General features: G+C 38.8%; 1 protein-coding gene across 1 annotated transcript in view; it reads right to left on the reverse strand.

Annotated features, from left to right (window-relative positions):
- The window catches only part of NUP62CL (nucleoporin 62 C-terminal like), a 77673-nt gene continuing 65136 nt past the window's right edge, over positions 1-12537 (reverse strand). Inside the window, exon 10 of the mRNA XM_066357855.1 lies at positions 1-850. Within this exon, the coding sequence (XP_066213952.1) occupies positions 777-850 (74 nt within the window). The 3' untranslated portion in view covers positions 1-776. The remainder of the gene's footprint in view (positions 851-12537) is intronic.

A 12537-nucleotide genomic window follows, 5' to 3' on the forward strand; every position in this document is an offset into this window, starting at 1 on the left:
TCAGATTGTTCTCAAGCTAAGAACAAGGCTTTTTCTTGAAAAACAAATGAACAAATACAAAAAAAAACACACCACACCTCAAATGACTTTAAGTCATATACTAAAACCAAGTTAAATACCAGAATAATTGTACATAAAAAATAAACAAATTGTCTGAACCTTACTTACCCTTTCAAAAATAACTTAATTCAAGTCCCAAGCTTACCCTAACTTTTCTTTCCACCTCTGAATTTTTATAACACACTTTCAATAATTCACAGCGCACTTCCTTGTATTGTCTATATTGCTGTGATACAGATGGGCATTAATTATATCCCAAGCTAGACAGTAAGTTCCTTGAGGAGAGAGACTTTACAGAACCTACTACTACTACTAACTAACAGGCGTCCATCAAAGACTAGTTGGCATTTATTTTTTGGCAAGCATATCTCTAGGATCCAATTGAATTGAGAAGGAAGATGTGTGCTGGTGGTAGGATATGGAATCTAGGTGAGTAAGATACAAATTACAAAACAGAGTCAATATCTAAGAGGCTGCTTCCTAGATGAAAAAGCTAATGTAGTTTTGATTTGCTAATACTAAAAGCCAAACTACAGTATAATTCTCAATAGTACAATATTTAAAGGGAAAAAATTCCTAAACATATACACACTTTTTTTGCAACTAATGATTATATACCAACTATAACTACTACTCTAGTGTCATCAAAATTTGAAGATAATATTTAAACCAAAAACAACATGCCGAAGTTGTGGTCATTCAATGGAAAGCAGTCCTTATGTTACAGTCTTGTTTTCAAGATGATGCTGGAAAACCTGTGCTATCTCTTCCATCTTGCTTTGCAGCAATCCTATAGGGAGAAAGCATCACACATCATTAATCTGAGACCAAAAAATACAAGGAACATAATAACTTATATTCTCTCTTCAACATACGATTTATGAAACTTTACATATTAATTTTTACAGATTTAAGTATTATAAAATATAGAATATAGAAAAGCATTCATCAATCTGTTTGGAAACTATAAAAACAGTAGACAAGACTATTCTTGACTTGATCTCCCTAGCTTTCAAGCAAATAGTAATGTACTTGACATTTGTGTTTTGTTAAAGAGAAGTGTTAACTGCTTTTTACACGTCACAGCATAAAAGTGCCATACAAGGTGGTCATTAAATTGAGGACATATGTTTTTGTAGGTGTTCACTGGCCTCTAGGCAAATTGGTACATTGAATATATTCACATTTCTGTTCCTTTCTAATGACTTCTTTAACTTGGTCTTCCTTGAATTTGCTCAGAGCAGAACAACACAAATACTATTACTCTTACCATATAAAACAGAAACTTCCTATAGTAAAAATAAACTTTTGACATAAGTGTGATAATCTAAGTTTTTCTTTTAACATGCAGAAATAAATTGATTATTTGTTCTAGTATTCACCAATGCTCACTAACTGAGAAGCAATAACTGCTGACAAAGATTTAAGAAAAACTTTAGGCCCTGGCCGGTTGGCTCAGCGGTAGAACGTCGGCCTGGTGTGCCGGGGACCCGGGTTCGATTCCCGGCCAGGGCACATAGGAGAAGCGCCCATTTGCTTCTCCACCCCCCCCCTCCTTCCTCTCTGTCTCTCTCTTCCCCTCCCGCAGCGAGGCTCCATTGGAGCAAAGATGGCCCGGGCGCTGGGGATGGCTCCTTGGCCTCTGCCCCAGGCGCTAGAGTGGCTCTGGTCACAGCAGAGCGACGCTCCGGAGGGGCAGAGCATCGCCCCCTGGTGGGCAGAGCGTCGCCCCTGGTGGGCATGCTGGGTGGATCCCGGTTGGGCGCATGCAGGAGTCTGTCTGACTGTCTCTCCCCGTTTCCAGCTTCAGAAAAATACAAAAAAATAATAATAATAATAATAAAAAAGAAAAACTTTATAAGGGAAAAACTAAAAATTTGAAACAATATACTTTAATTTTATTCAGCCAATTGGTAATGCCCAAATATTATTCAGTTTTCAAAGTATAATACCTCATCCTATCTTAGAGGCACTGAAAGATCATACCTATGAACAAGTGATTTAAATAATGGTTGTTTCCTGAAAGGCTAGAAAAACAGTATACATTGAGCCTGGAAAAATACATCTCCTTTTTGTTGTAATAACTAATTACAGGGTACAGTTTTCCTCTTTAAATAACATTTTTCAATGTGATAGAAACATAAATGAACAGTGCAACAAGCCATTAACTTGAGGCCAGAAGAATCAGCATAAGCATAATCTACTTAATTTACTGATTGATACATATTAAATGCAAAGCAATACTTTTACAAAAAACTTTAAGAATCAATAAAATGTCAAGAAACACAAGTCAGCATTATTAAGAGAGCCTTACTATAAACATTTTGTCATGTCTTTAAATTAAATTCCAGAGGGACAGAAAGGGGCGGGGGGGAGGGAGAGAGATGAGAAGCATCAATCCACAGTCGAGGCACTTTAGTTATTCATTGATTGCTTCTCATACATGCCTTGACCAGGGCTCAAGCTGAGCTAGTGACCCCTTGCTCAAGCCAGCAATCTTGGGCTTCAAGGCAGTTACCTTTGGGCTTAAATCAGTGACCTTAGTATCATGTCAATGATCCCACACTCAAGCTGGTAAGCCTGCTCTCAAGCCGGATAAGCCCGTGCTCAACTCAGGTTCAGGGTTTAAAACTTGGGATCTCAGAATCTCAGGTCGAACTCTATTCACTGCACTACCACCAGTCAGGTGAGAATTTCATTCTGTATGGGCAAAAACTTCACCTACAGTAATAATTAACTACCTTGAGGTCTTGTCCCATGATATGTTTCAGTGATTGGTTCCTTTAAGCCTACTAAATTATATATCGTACTAGAAGTTGAATGCTAGTAAATAGTCAAAATTTGGGAGGAAATACACCATACATATTTTGAATTATTAAAAAATAATTATACTGAATAGTATAAAAATTAAATTAAGAAAATTCCATTTATAATAACATTAGAAATATTAAAACACTTAGGAATAAATGTACTAAATAAAGTATAAGACTCCTGAAAACTACAGAATATTGCTAAGAGAAACTAAAGAACTAAAAAAATAGATATTCCAGATTCATAGATTGAAAAGACTCAATAGTGTTAAGATGGCAGTTTTCCACAAATTGATCTACAAATTCAGTGTGATCCTATGAAAATTCCAGCAGGCTATTTTGTAGAAAGAGACAGCTTTAAAATTTACATGGGACCCTGGCCAGTTAACTTAGTGGATAGAGCATTGGCCTGGCCTACAGACGTCCCTGTTCAATCCCTGGTCAGGGCACACATGAGAAGCCACCATCTGCTTCTCTTCCCCTCCCTTTCCTCCTTCTCTCTCTCAGCCAGTGGCTCGGTTGGTTTGAGCATTGGCCCCGGCGCTGAGGATAGCTCAGTTGGTCCAAGCGTTACCCTCAGGCACTGAGGATAGCTTGGTTGATTTGAGCATCAGTCTCAGACAGGAGTTGCTGGGTGGATCACAGTCAGGGTGCATACAGAAGTCTATCTTTCTATGTCCCCTCCTCTCACTTAAAAAAAGTGTACATTGACAAGCAAATGACTCAGAATAGTCAAACAATCTTGAAGAGGAATAAAAATTACAGGAATTGCATTACCCATTTTTAAAACATACTATTAAATTTACTCTTAAAGCTATAGTGATCGAGACAGTGTGGTATTGACATAGGCTAGCCATAGAGATCAATGGGACAGAAAGAAAATCTATAAGTAAAAACTTTGTATTTATGATCAGTTTATTTTGACAAAGATGGCAAGGCAATTCAATGGGAGAAAGTATAGTCTTTTTCAACAAATGGTGTGTGGAAAACTGGATATCTACATGTAAAAGAAGTTGAATTCCTGCCTCTGTGCACAAAAATCAAGTCAGGGTGGATTACTGATCTAAAAGTTGAGAGCTTCAATTATATGTGGAAAATAAAACATATGTCAATCAACTGATGAGTGGATAAACAAAATGTAGTCCAGTCCATACAATGAAATACTACACAGCAATAAAATGTATCAAGTACTGAAACATGTTCCAGCAGAGATAAACCTTGAAAATATTAAACAAAACACAAAAGGCCACATATCATATGATTCCATTTATATCATCTCTCCAGAAAAGGCTAATCTATAATGACAGAAAATAGATTCGTGGTGCCTGGGGTTAGGAGTAAGAATGGGAAATTAACCACCAACAGGCAAAAAGGAACTTTGGAAATGCTCTAGAAGTGGATTGTGTGATGTCTGCATAGCTCTATAGCTTGAATTAAACTGCTGTTGGTTCAGATGGCATATTTGTGTAAAGTAAGTCCTCTAGTTACAAACATCTCACTTACGTACAGCTAGTACTTATGAATGGAGCGCCTTAAGGACTATTGGTAAGCAACTGCAGTTGGACATCAGTGAACATGATATCATAGAGTTACTCGACTTCCATGGTAAAGAACTAACCAATGAAGACCTTATGGAACTAGAGAAGCAGATGACAGCATCTAGGGAAGAAAACAGGGATCCAGAAACTTCAGAACCAAAAGTGTTTTCTACAAAAAGTTAGCTGATGCTCTTTGTCTCACTGAAGCAAGAATGGCAAAGTTAGAGAAGCAAGATTCTGATACAGAGAAATTCACCATAGTCTACTATACAGTTACCAAAGGCCTGAGATGCTACATGACCATTTATGATGAAAAAAAGAAAAGCTCTGGGCCCTGGCCAGTTGGCTCAGTGGTAGAGCGTCGGCCTGGCGTGCAGGAGTCCCGGGTTCGATTCCCAGCCAGGGCACACAGGAGAAGCGCCCATCTGCTTCTCCACCTCTCCCCCTCTCCTTCCTCTCTGTCTCTCTCTTTCCCTCCTGAAGCCAAGGCTCCATTGGAGCAAAGTTGGCCCGGGCACTGAGGATGGCTCTGTGGCCTCTGCCACAGGCGCTAGGATGGCTCTGGATGCAACAGAGCGACACCCCAGAGGGGTAGAGCATCGCCCCCTGGTGGGCATGCCGGTGGATCCCGGTCGGGTGCATGCGGGAGTCTGTCTGCCTGCCTCCCCGTTTCCAGCTTCGGAAAAAAAGAAAAAAAAAAAAAAAAAAAAGAAAAGCTCTGTCCAAACCCCCCTTGATGCCGACTTCAGGAAAACTGACTCCAGCAGCAGCAGCAGAAGCAAACCCTGACTCTCTAACACCAGTCCTATCCTCTCCAACAAGTCCATCATCTTCTGAATCATACAAGATTGTTTAAGGTTGTACTTGAAAATGTATAAGTATTTAGCCTGCCTGTGGTGGTGCAATGGATGGAGCATCAACGTAGAACTCTGAGGTCAGTGGTTCAAACCCCTGGGCTTGCCTGGTCGGTCAAGGCACATACACCAAGCAAGAAATGAACAGCTAAAATGAAACAACTATGAATTGATAATTTTTGCTCCCTCCCTCCTTTCTTTGTAAAATAAATAAATAAAATCTTAAAAAGAAAATATTTAAGTATTTATATGCACAGAAAGGTAAACATAAATACTATGTAAAGACAAACATCTGTTTAAGTTGCATGTATTAGGTAAATGTACTTGTTCCAACTTACATGCAAATTTAACATAAGAACAAACCTACAGAACCTATATAGCTCGTAACCTAGGGACTGCTTGTATTTAAAATACATGGTGGGGCAAATGCAGCTTTACAGTTGTGAATATGCAAAACAAAAAATTCATTCCTGTATTATTATTTATTAATTACTGAATTATTTTCCATATGGACAACTATAAATCTACTTTTGCCCCACCCTATATTTCTTTGTATGTGTGCGTGTGTGTGTGTGTGTGTGTGTGACAGAGAGAGAGACAGAGACAGAGAGAGGGACAGATAGGGACAGACAGGAAGGGAGAGAGATGAGAAGCATCAATTCTTTGTTGTGGCACCTTAGTTGTTCATTGTTTGCTTTCTTGTATGTGCCTTGACTGAGGGGCTACAGCAGAGCGAGTGACCCGACCCCTTGCTCAAGCCAGCGACCTTGGGCTCAAGCTGGTGAGCCTTGCTCAAACCAGATGAGCCCATGCTCAACCTGGCAACCTTGGAGCCTCGAACCTGGGTCCTCTATGTCCCAGTCCGATCCTCTATCCACTGTGCCACTGCCTGGTCAGACTGCCCCATCCTATATTTCTTAAAAATTACTCCCCTTCTTCCGCCCACAAAAAAAGGCTCCAGTAACACTGCTTACAGCCACCCCATTCTGTTTAGAGAAGAGATGTTTTTGTCACCTTAGCCTATTTGAAAATATTTCGGGTAAAGATTAAAAGACTTTCACAGAAAGTTATAAAAATAACTTTGGTCATTAAAGCCAAACATAGCTTTCTAGTATAATTATTTTTAAGTTATAAATATTAGATGATATTAAATCCACTTTCAAGGAAACAATGTAGCCTAACCTGTGGTTGTGCAGTGGATAAAGTGTCAACCTGGAACTCTGAAGTCACCAGTTTGAAACCCTGGGCTTGCGTGGTCAAGGTACACATGGGAGTTGATACTTCTTGCTCCTCTCTCTCTCTCCCCCCCCACCTCCGTCCTTTCTCTCTAAAAATGAATAAATAAAATCTAAAAAAAAATGAAACAATGTACTTAAATTTTTTTTTAAAATTTATTGATTTTAGGGAGAGAAATGGAGAAACGGAGAGAGAGGAACATCACTCTGCTCCTGTATGTGCCCTGACTGGGTGGACCCAGAAACGTCTGCACTTCAGGAAGATGCTCTAACCAACCAAGCTATCCAGCCAGGGAACAATGTACTTTTTTTAAAAAAAATTGATTTTAGTGAGAGAGGAAGAAGTAGAGAGAGAGAGAGACAAGAACACTGATCTGTTCCTGTATGTGCCCCAACAGTGAATCAAACCTCCAACCCCTGTGCTTCGGGATGACTCTAACTAACTGAGCTATCTGGTCAGGGAAAAAATGTCCTTTCATAAACACTTCTATAGAACACCTCTTATTCTCCTAGAAAAACAACTGGAGCAGTAAGAAAAAAATATCTTGGCAAAAATGATTAAAGTGTACAAATAGGCAACTTAGAAAATAAAATATGAACTGTTTATAAACATTTTTAAAATACCCAACATCATTAGTAACCACAAGAATGAAATTAAACAGGGAAACATTATTTTCACTTGTAAACTTTAGCAAGGAATGATAAAGATAGTGGTGGTGGTGGTAGTGATGATTATAGTGGAAGAAATGCAGAAAAATGGGCATCCTAATGAACTGGTGGTGAAAACATAAAGTGGTACAACTTACTTGAAGAAATTATAAATCAAAAGCCTTTAAAAATGACATTACTCTTAATTCAGCATTTGAACCCCTAAAACTTTTATCTATGTCCAACAACCATACATTTACCCTAAAATGTAGCTACATCTACACTCAGTGCAGCACAATTTAAGATAGCAAAAAGTTGGGAACCAATACCTAATAATGAGATAATAGTTAAATAAACTATGGTATATTCATATAGTAAAAAATATAGCAGCCATGAAAGTGTAGAATATTCAATAGCATGGAAAGAGATTCATATATACTTTTCTGTTAGTTGTGTATCTCTTTTACTATCAAAAGCTTAGTACAATATACGTTTTTGAAAAAAATTGGCTCCCAAATTCATGTAAGATATTAAGTTCTGAAGGTACAGAAATAACTAAGACATTATCTCTATCATCAAGGAGCTCAAATTCCAGTAAAGAAGAGAGACATGTAAGTACATAATGGGAATATTGTATGATAAATGTTGACAGGCCCCTATTTCTAATGCAGATCAACAGGCTACGGTGTCAAGTCCCAGAACTTTGTGCGGCAGATTCTTAAGCGATTGTAGTGGAATGTGTGGCTCTGGGAACTGTAGTAGGTCAAAGCAAAAGAATATATTGAGTAATAAGTATGTTGTAAGTTGTTAATTGTTCCAAGTTTTTTTTTTTTAATTTTGAATAAAGGTTAAAGGCAATGACCAAAATATTCATAAACCTAGGCATCACCTTTGACTTCTTGACTCTCATCCATTACCACCAAAAGCCAAAACTAAGACTAGTACCTTTAGACTCCCATTGAAGAGTACTTTGTCTATTACAGTGCACCTATTTGTCAAATGTTGTGAAAATTTTTAATAGAAAGTATTATACTGAGCTAATAATTGGCACCATAGCATAATGCTATTTCTTGTCCCTTCAAACAATAAAGTGCTCAAATAAGGTAAGCATCTGAATCCCATTTGGGGAGATTTCATTGGTGAAATCCTGTCAGGCCATTTTGTCTATGAGGTGGCCATAGAGTATTGGGTTTAAAAACAGCATTATAGCAAGGCTCCAGTATATTTAGAGTTTTTAGTTACTAACAGGAAGGAAATTGCTTTGCATAAAAATCTGTATATCTCACAAACAATATACATTCCACTTTTTGGGAGTGATTCAAATCATGTTACATATAATTCATCTGAGAGGCTCTCCAGCTTGAGGAAATTCACTTGGGCACAAAATGTACATCAGCAGGATTAGTGAGAAATCTAATTTTGCAGATATATTGAGTGTGTTTCAAATATGGATTTACATACAGAAAAGGAAGTTTGGGAAGTAGAGCTTTGTGAATGTTAAGTATCACGTACTATTTCTTTTCTTTTTTTTATTTTTCTGAAGTTAGAAGCAGGGTGGCAGTCAGCAGACTCCCACATGTGCCTGACTGGGAACCACCCAGCATGTCCAACAGGGGGCAATGCTTGGCCCATCTGGGGCATTTCTCTGCTGCAACTGGAGTCATTCTAGTGCCTGAGGTGGAGGCCATGGAGCCATCCTCAGCACCTGGGCCAACTTTGCTCCAGTGGAGCTTTGGTTGGGGGAAGGGAAGAGAGAGACAGAGAGAAAGGTCAGAGGGAGGGGTGGAGAAGCAGATGGGTGCTCCTCCTGTGTGCCCTGGCCAGGAATTGAACACAGGACTTCCACACACTGGGCCAACGTTCTACCACTGAGCCCACCGGCCAAGGCCACGTACTCTTTCTTAATAGGAGCTGAAGACTTGATCATTTTTAATCTTAGTGCCCTAATCTAACCCACACGATATATATTTTTTATAGAATCAAGAAACAATGATCTGACACTGAATCTATTTTATAAAGGGAAGCAGAGATGAGCAGGTAGCACATCAAACAATGGAAAGACATAAAAATACCTTTCCATTAACTACAATGGGCAGAAGCAAGTGAGTACTTGTCTCTGTTAAGCTTAAGAGACCCTTAATGTGAATCTTTGTGCATCACCACTGCCTCTGACAGATCAAAAGAATTTGCCTTTCAAGTGTCTGAAGTGGAACATTATACTCCAGAACACAAAAGATGACCTCACCAATCAACCAATGTCACCAAAGTTTTCTAAACAATTTAGGGAAAAGAAGAGGTAAAAGAAAGCACCTCAATCAGTAAATCAGATTCTATTCTTGAAGATGAAAGAGGAAGAAAACACTTTAATTGGAATTCAAAGGCATCTTTTGGCATCTCAGAATTTGATAGTCTTCAGATATTAGAGGGCTAAAAATGATTACCGGTAATAAAATATTTTTAAAGCATTTCTTATTTGAGTGGACCAAAGCTACTTAAAAAATGTAGCATGGGGACTACCTTAACTGTAGTTCCCACGTAATGCATATTTGAAAATTGCTAAGAGAATAGATCTTGAAAGTCCTCATCACAAGAAAACAAAATTGCAGCTGCATAAGGTGACATGTTAACTAGACTTATTCTGGTGATTATTTTGCAATGTATACAAATATTGAATTGTGTTGTATACCTGAAACTAATGTTCTATGTGAAGTATACCTCAATTTAAGAAAAATTAAAAATACCCACTCTTGAAAAATCAAATTTAAAATAATTCCCTCAAACAACAAATATTGACATGGGGAAAAAGGAAATTAGATGATGACATATCACAAAAAGTTGCTTCTCTAAAATGATACTGAAGGCATTTTAACCAAAAGTTAGTTATATCAGGCTGGATGACCAAGAATGTTTTACATCAAAATAATAATAACAACAATAATAGTAATAATGTGTTCATAGACCAGTAATAATGGGACTATATTTTGGAAATATCACATAAATTCCTTAAGGAGTTTTAGTTGCTCTAAGAATTCTTTTCTGCCCTGAATAGCAGTTAAAATGTTGTGAGCAGCTATTAAATAATTATGAGGTTTTAACTCATTAGAGACTGCAATGATTATAGATGAAATATATTTATTTGTGAAGCTTTGGGACATTTCATGAAAGAAGCAAAACGCCATGAAAACACTTAAGGAATTTTTTTTTTTTTTTTTTACAGAGACAGAGAGAGAGTCAGAGAGAGGGATAGACAGGGACAGACAGACAGAAAGGGAGAGAGATGAGAAGCATCAATCACTAGTTTTTCGTTGTGCGTTGCAACACCTTAATTTTTCATTGATTGCTTTCTCATACGTGCCTTGACTGCGGGCCTTCAGCAGACCAAGTAACACCTTGCTTGAGCCAGCGACCTTGGGCTCAAGCTGGTGAGCTTTTGCTCAAACCAGATGAGTCCTCGCTCAAGCTGGAGACCTTGGGGTCTCGAACCTGGATCCTCCGCATCCCAGTCCGACACTCTACCCACTGCGCCACCGCCCAGTCAGGGCAAGGAACTTTCAAATAATGGCAAGCATAAGATTTTCCACTGCCCATCCCTTTGCTGTGATGTTTGATAAATATTAATCAACACAACAATGGTTTGGTATATGAACTAACAAAAAATGCTTATCCTTCACTCCTACCTCCCCTCTAAAAAAGTAGCTCCATATATTTAAAATGAGTAACAGATTGGCTCAGATCAATTGCCAACTCCCTCATAAGTGGTCCCAGAAGAGCTAGAGTTGCTGCAGTTTCAGTGACTGCCAACTCAGAAGACAGATGTGTGACAGCAGTGTTGCCATTAAGCCAACCTCGAAATAATGCTGTAAATTTTTACAAAGAGAAAAACAAGAGAGGGAACTGGCATTTGACTAGAGTTACTGTTAATTCTCAATTATCCATACTAATAATGAGGAAAAGAGGCATAGATTATGTTAAACAATGGATAAGTATCAAGTTTGAAAACTGGTCAACACAGGCACATGTTCAGATTCTCACTAATTTAATTCTCATCTCTGACCCCTTCCTAGTTCAGTTCAATCACAGTCAGTTCTATGTAGGTTAGAGGAGAAAAGGGACTGGTTCTCTATAACTTACTCACGGATATTGACAAGTGGATTGGACAGTGTAATATTTTAACATTTAAATTATAATGCAAGATTTCCAAGTCGCTTTTAAAGATAAGTTGACTTTTGCCTGGCCTGCGGTGGTGCAGTGAATAAAGCATTGACCTGGAATGCTGAGGTCACTGGTTCAAAACCCTGGGCTTGGCCAGTCCAGGCACATGTGACAAGCAATCAATGAACAACTAAAATGAGGCTACTATGAGTTGATACTTCTCGCTCTGCCCATCTCTCTCTGTAAAATCAATAAATAATTTTTTTTTTGTATTTTTCTGAAGCTGGAAACAGGGAGAGACAGTCAGACAGGCTCCCGCATGCGCCTGACCGAGATCCACCCAGCACGCCCACCTGGGGCAATGCTCTGCCCACCAGGGGGCGATGTTCTGCCCCTCGGGGGGGGGGGGTCGCTCTGCTGCGACCAGAGCCACTCTAGTGCCTGGGGCAGAGGCCAAGGAGCCATCCCCAGCGCCCGGGCCATCTTTGCTCCAATGGAGCCTTGGCTGCGGGAGGGGAAGAGAAAGACAGAGAGGAAGGAGGGGGGTGGATGGAGAAGCAAATGGGCGCTTCTCCTATGTGCCCTGGCTGGGAATCAAACCCGGGTCCCCCGCATGTCAGGCCGACGCTCTACCGCTGAGCCAACCGGCCAGGGCTCAATAAATAATTTTTTAAAAAGATAAATTGATTTTAAATTAAATACAGCATTCTATTTGCATAATAGTTGCAATATTTTATAATAGAAAATAAGTTGTAGCAATGTAAAAAATATTAAATCATAAAAAACTTCCTAAAAACCTTTTAAAATACAGTTTTCAACTTTAGAATCATATTTTAAAAATATACAAGTTAGAGATTTCTCTTTAGTTAAAAATATATTATTTGTATTATTAAAGTAGCACATCTAAATTTATTATTTGGATGTGAATAAATGGACTCAGTAATTATTTTATTTTTTAAATTTTATTTATTGATTTCAGCAAGAGAGGAAGGAAGAGAGAGAGAGAGAGAGAGAGAGAGAGAGAGAGAGAGAAACATTGAGCTGTTCCTGTATGTGCCCTGCTCGGGAATTACATTAGCAACCTCTGTGCTTCGGGATGATGCTCTAACCAACTGAGCAATCCAGCCAAGGCTCATTGATAATTTTTTTTTTTTGTATTTTTCTGAAGCTGGAAATGGGGAGAGACAGTCAGACAGACTCCCGCATGCGCACGACCGGGATCCACCCGGCACGCCCACCA

The sequence above is a fragment of the Saccopteryx leptura genome, chromosome X (assembly GCF_036850995.1).
Source record: "Saccopteryx leptura isolate mSacLep1 chromosome X, mSacLep1_pri_phased_curated, whole genome shotgun sequence".
NCBI lineage: Eukaryota > Metazoa > Chordata > Mammalia > Chiroptera > Emballonuridae > Saccopteryx > Saccopteryx leptura.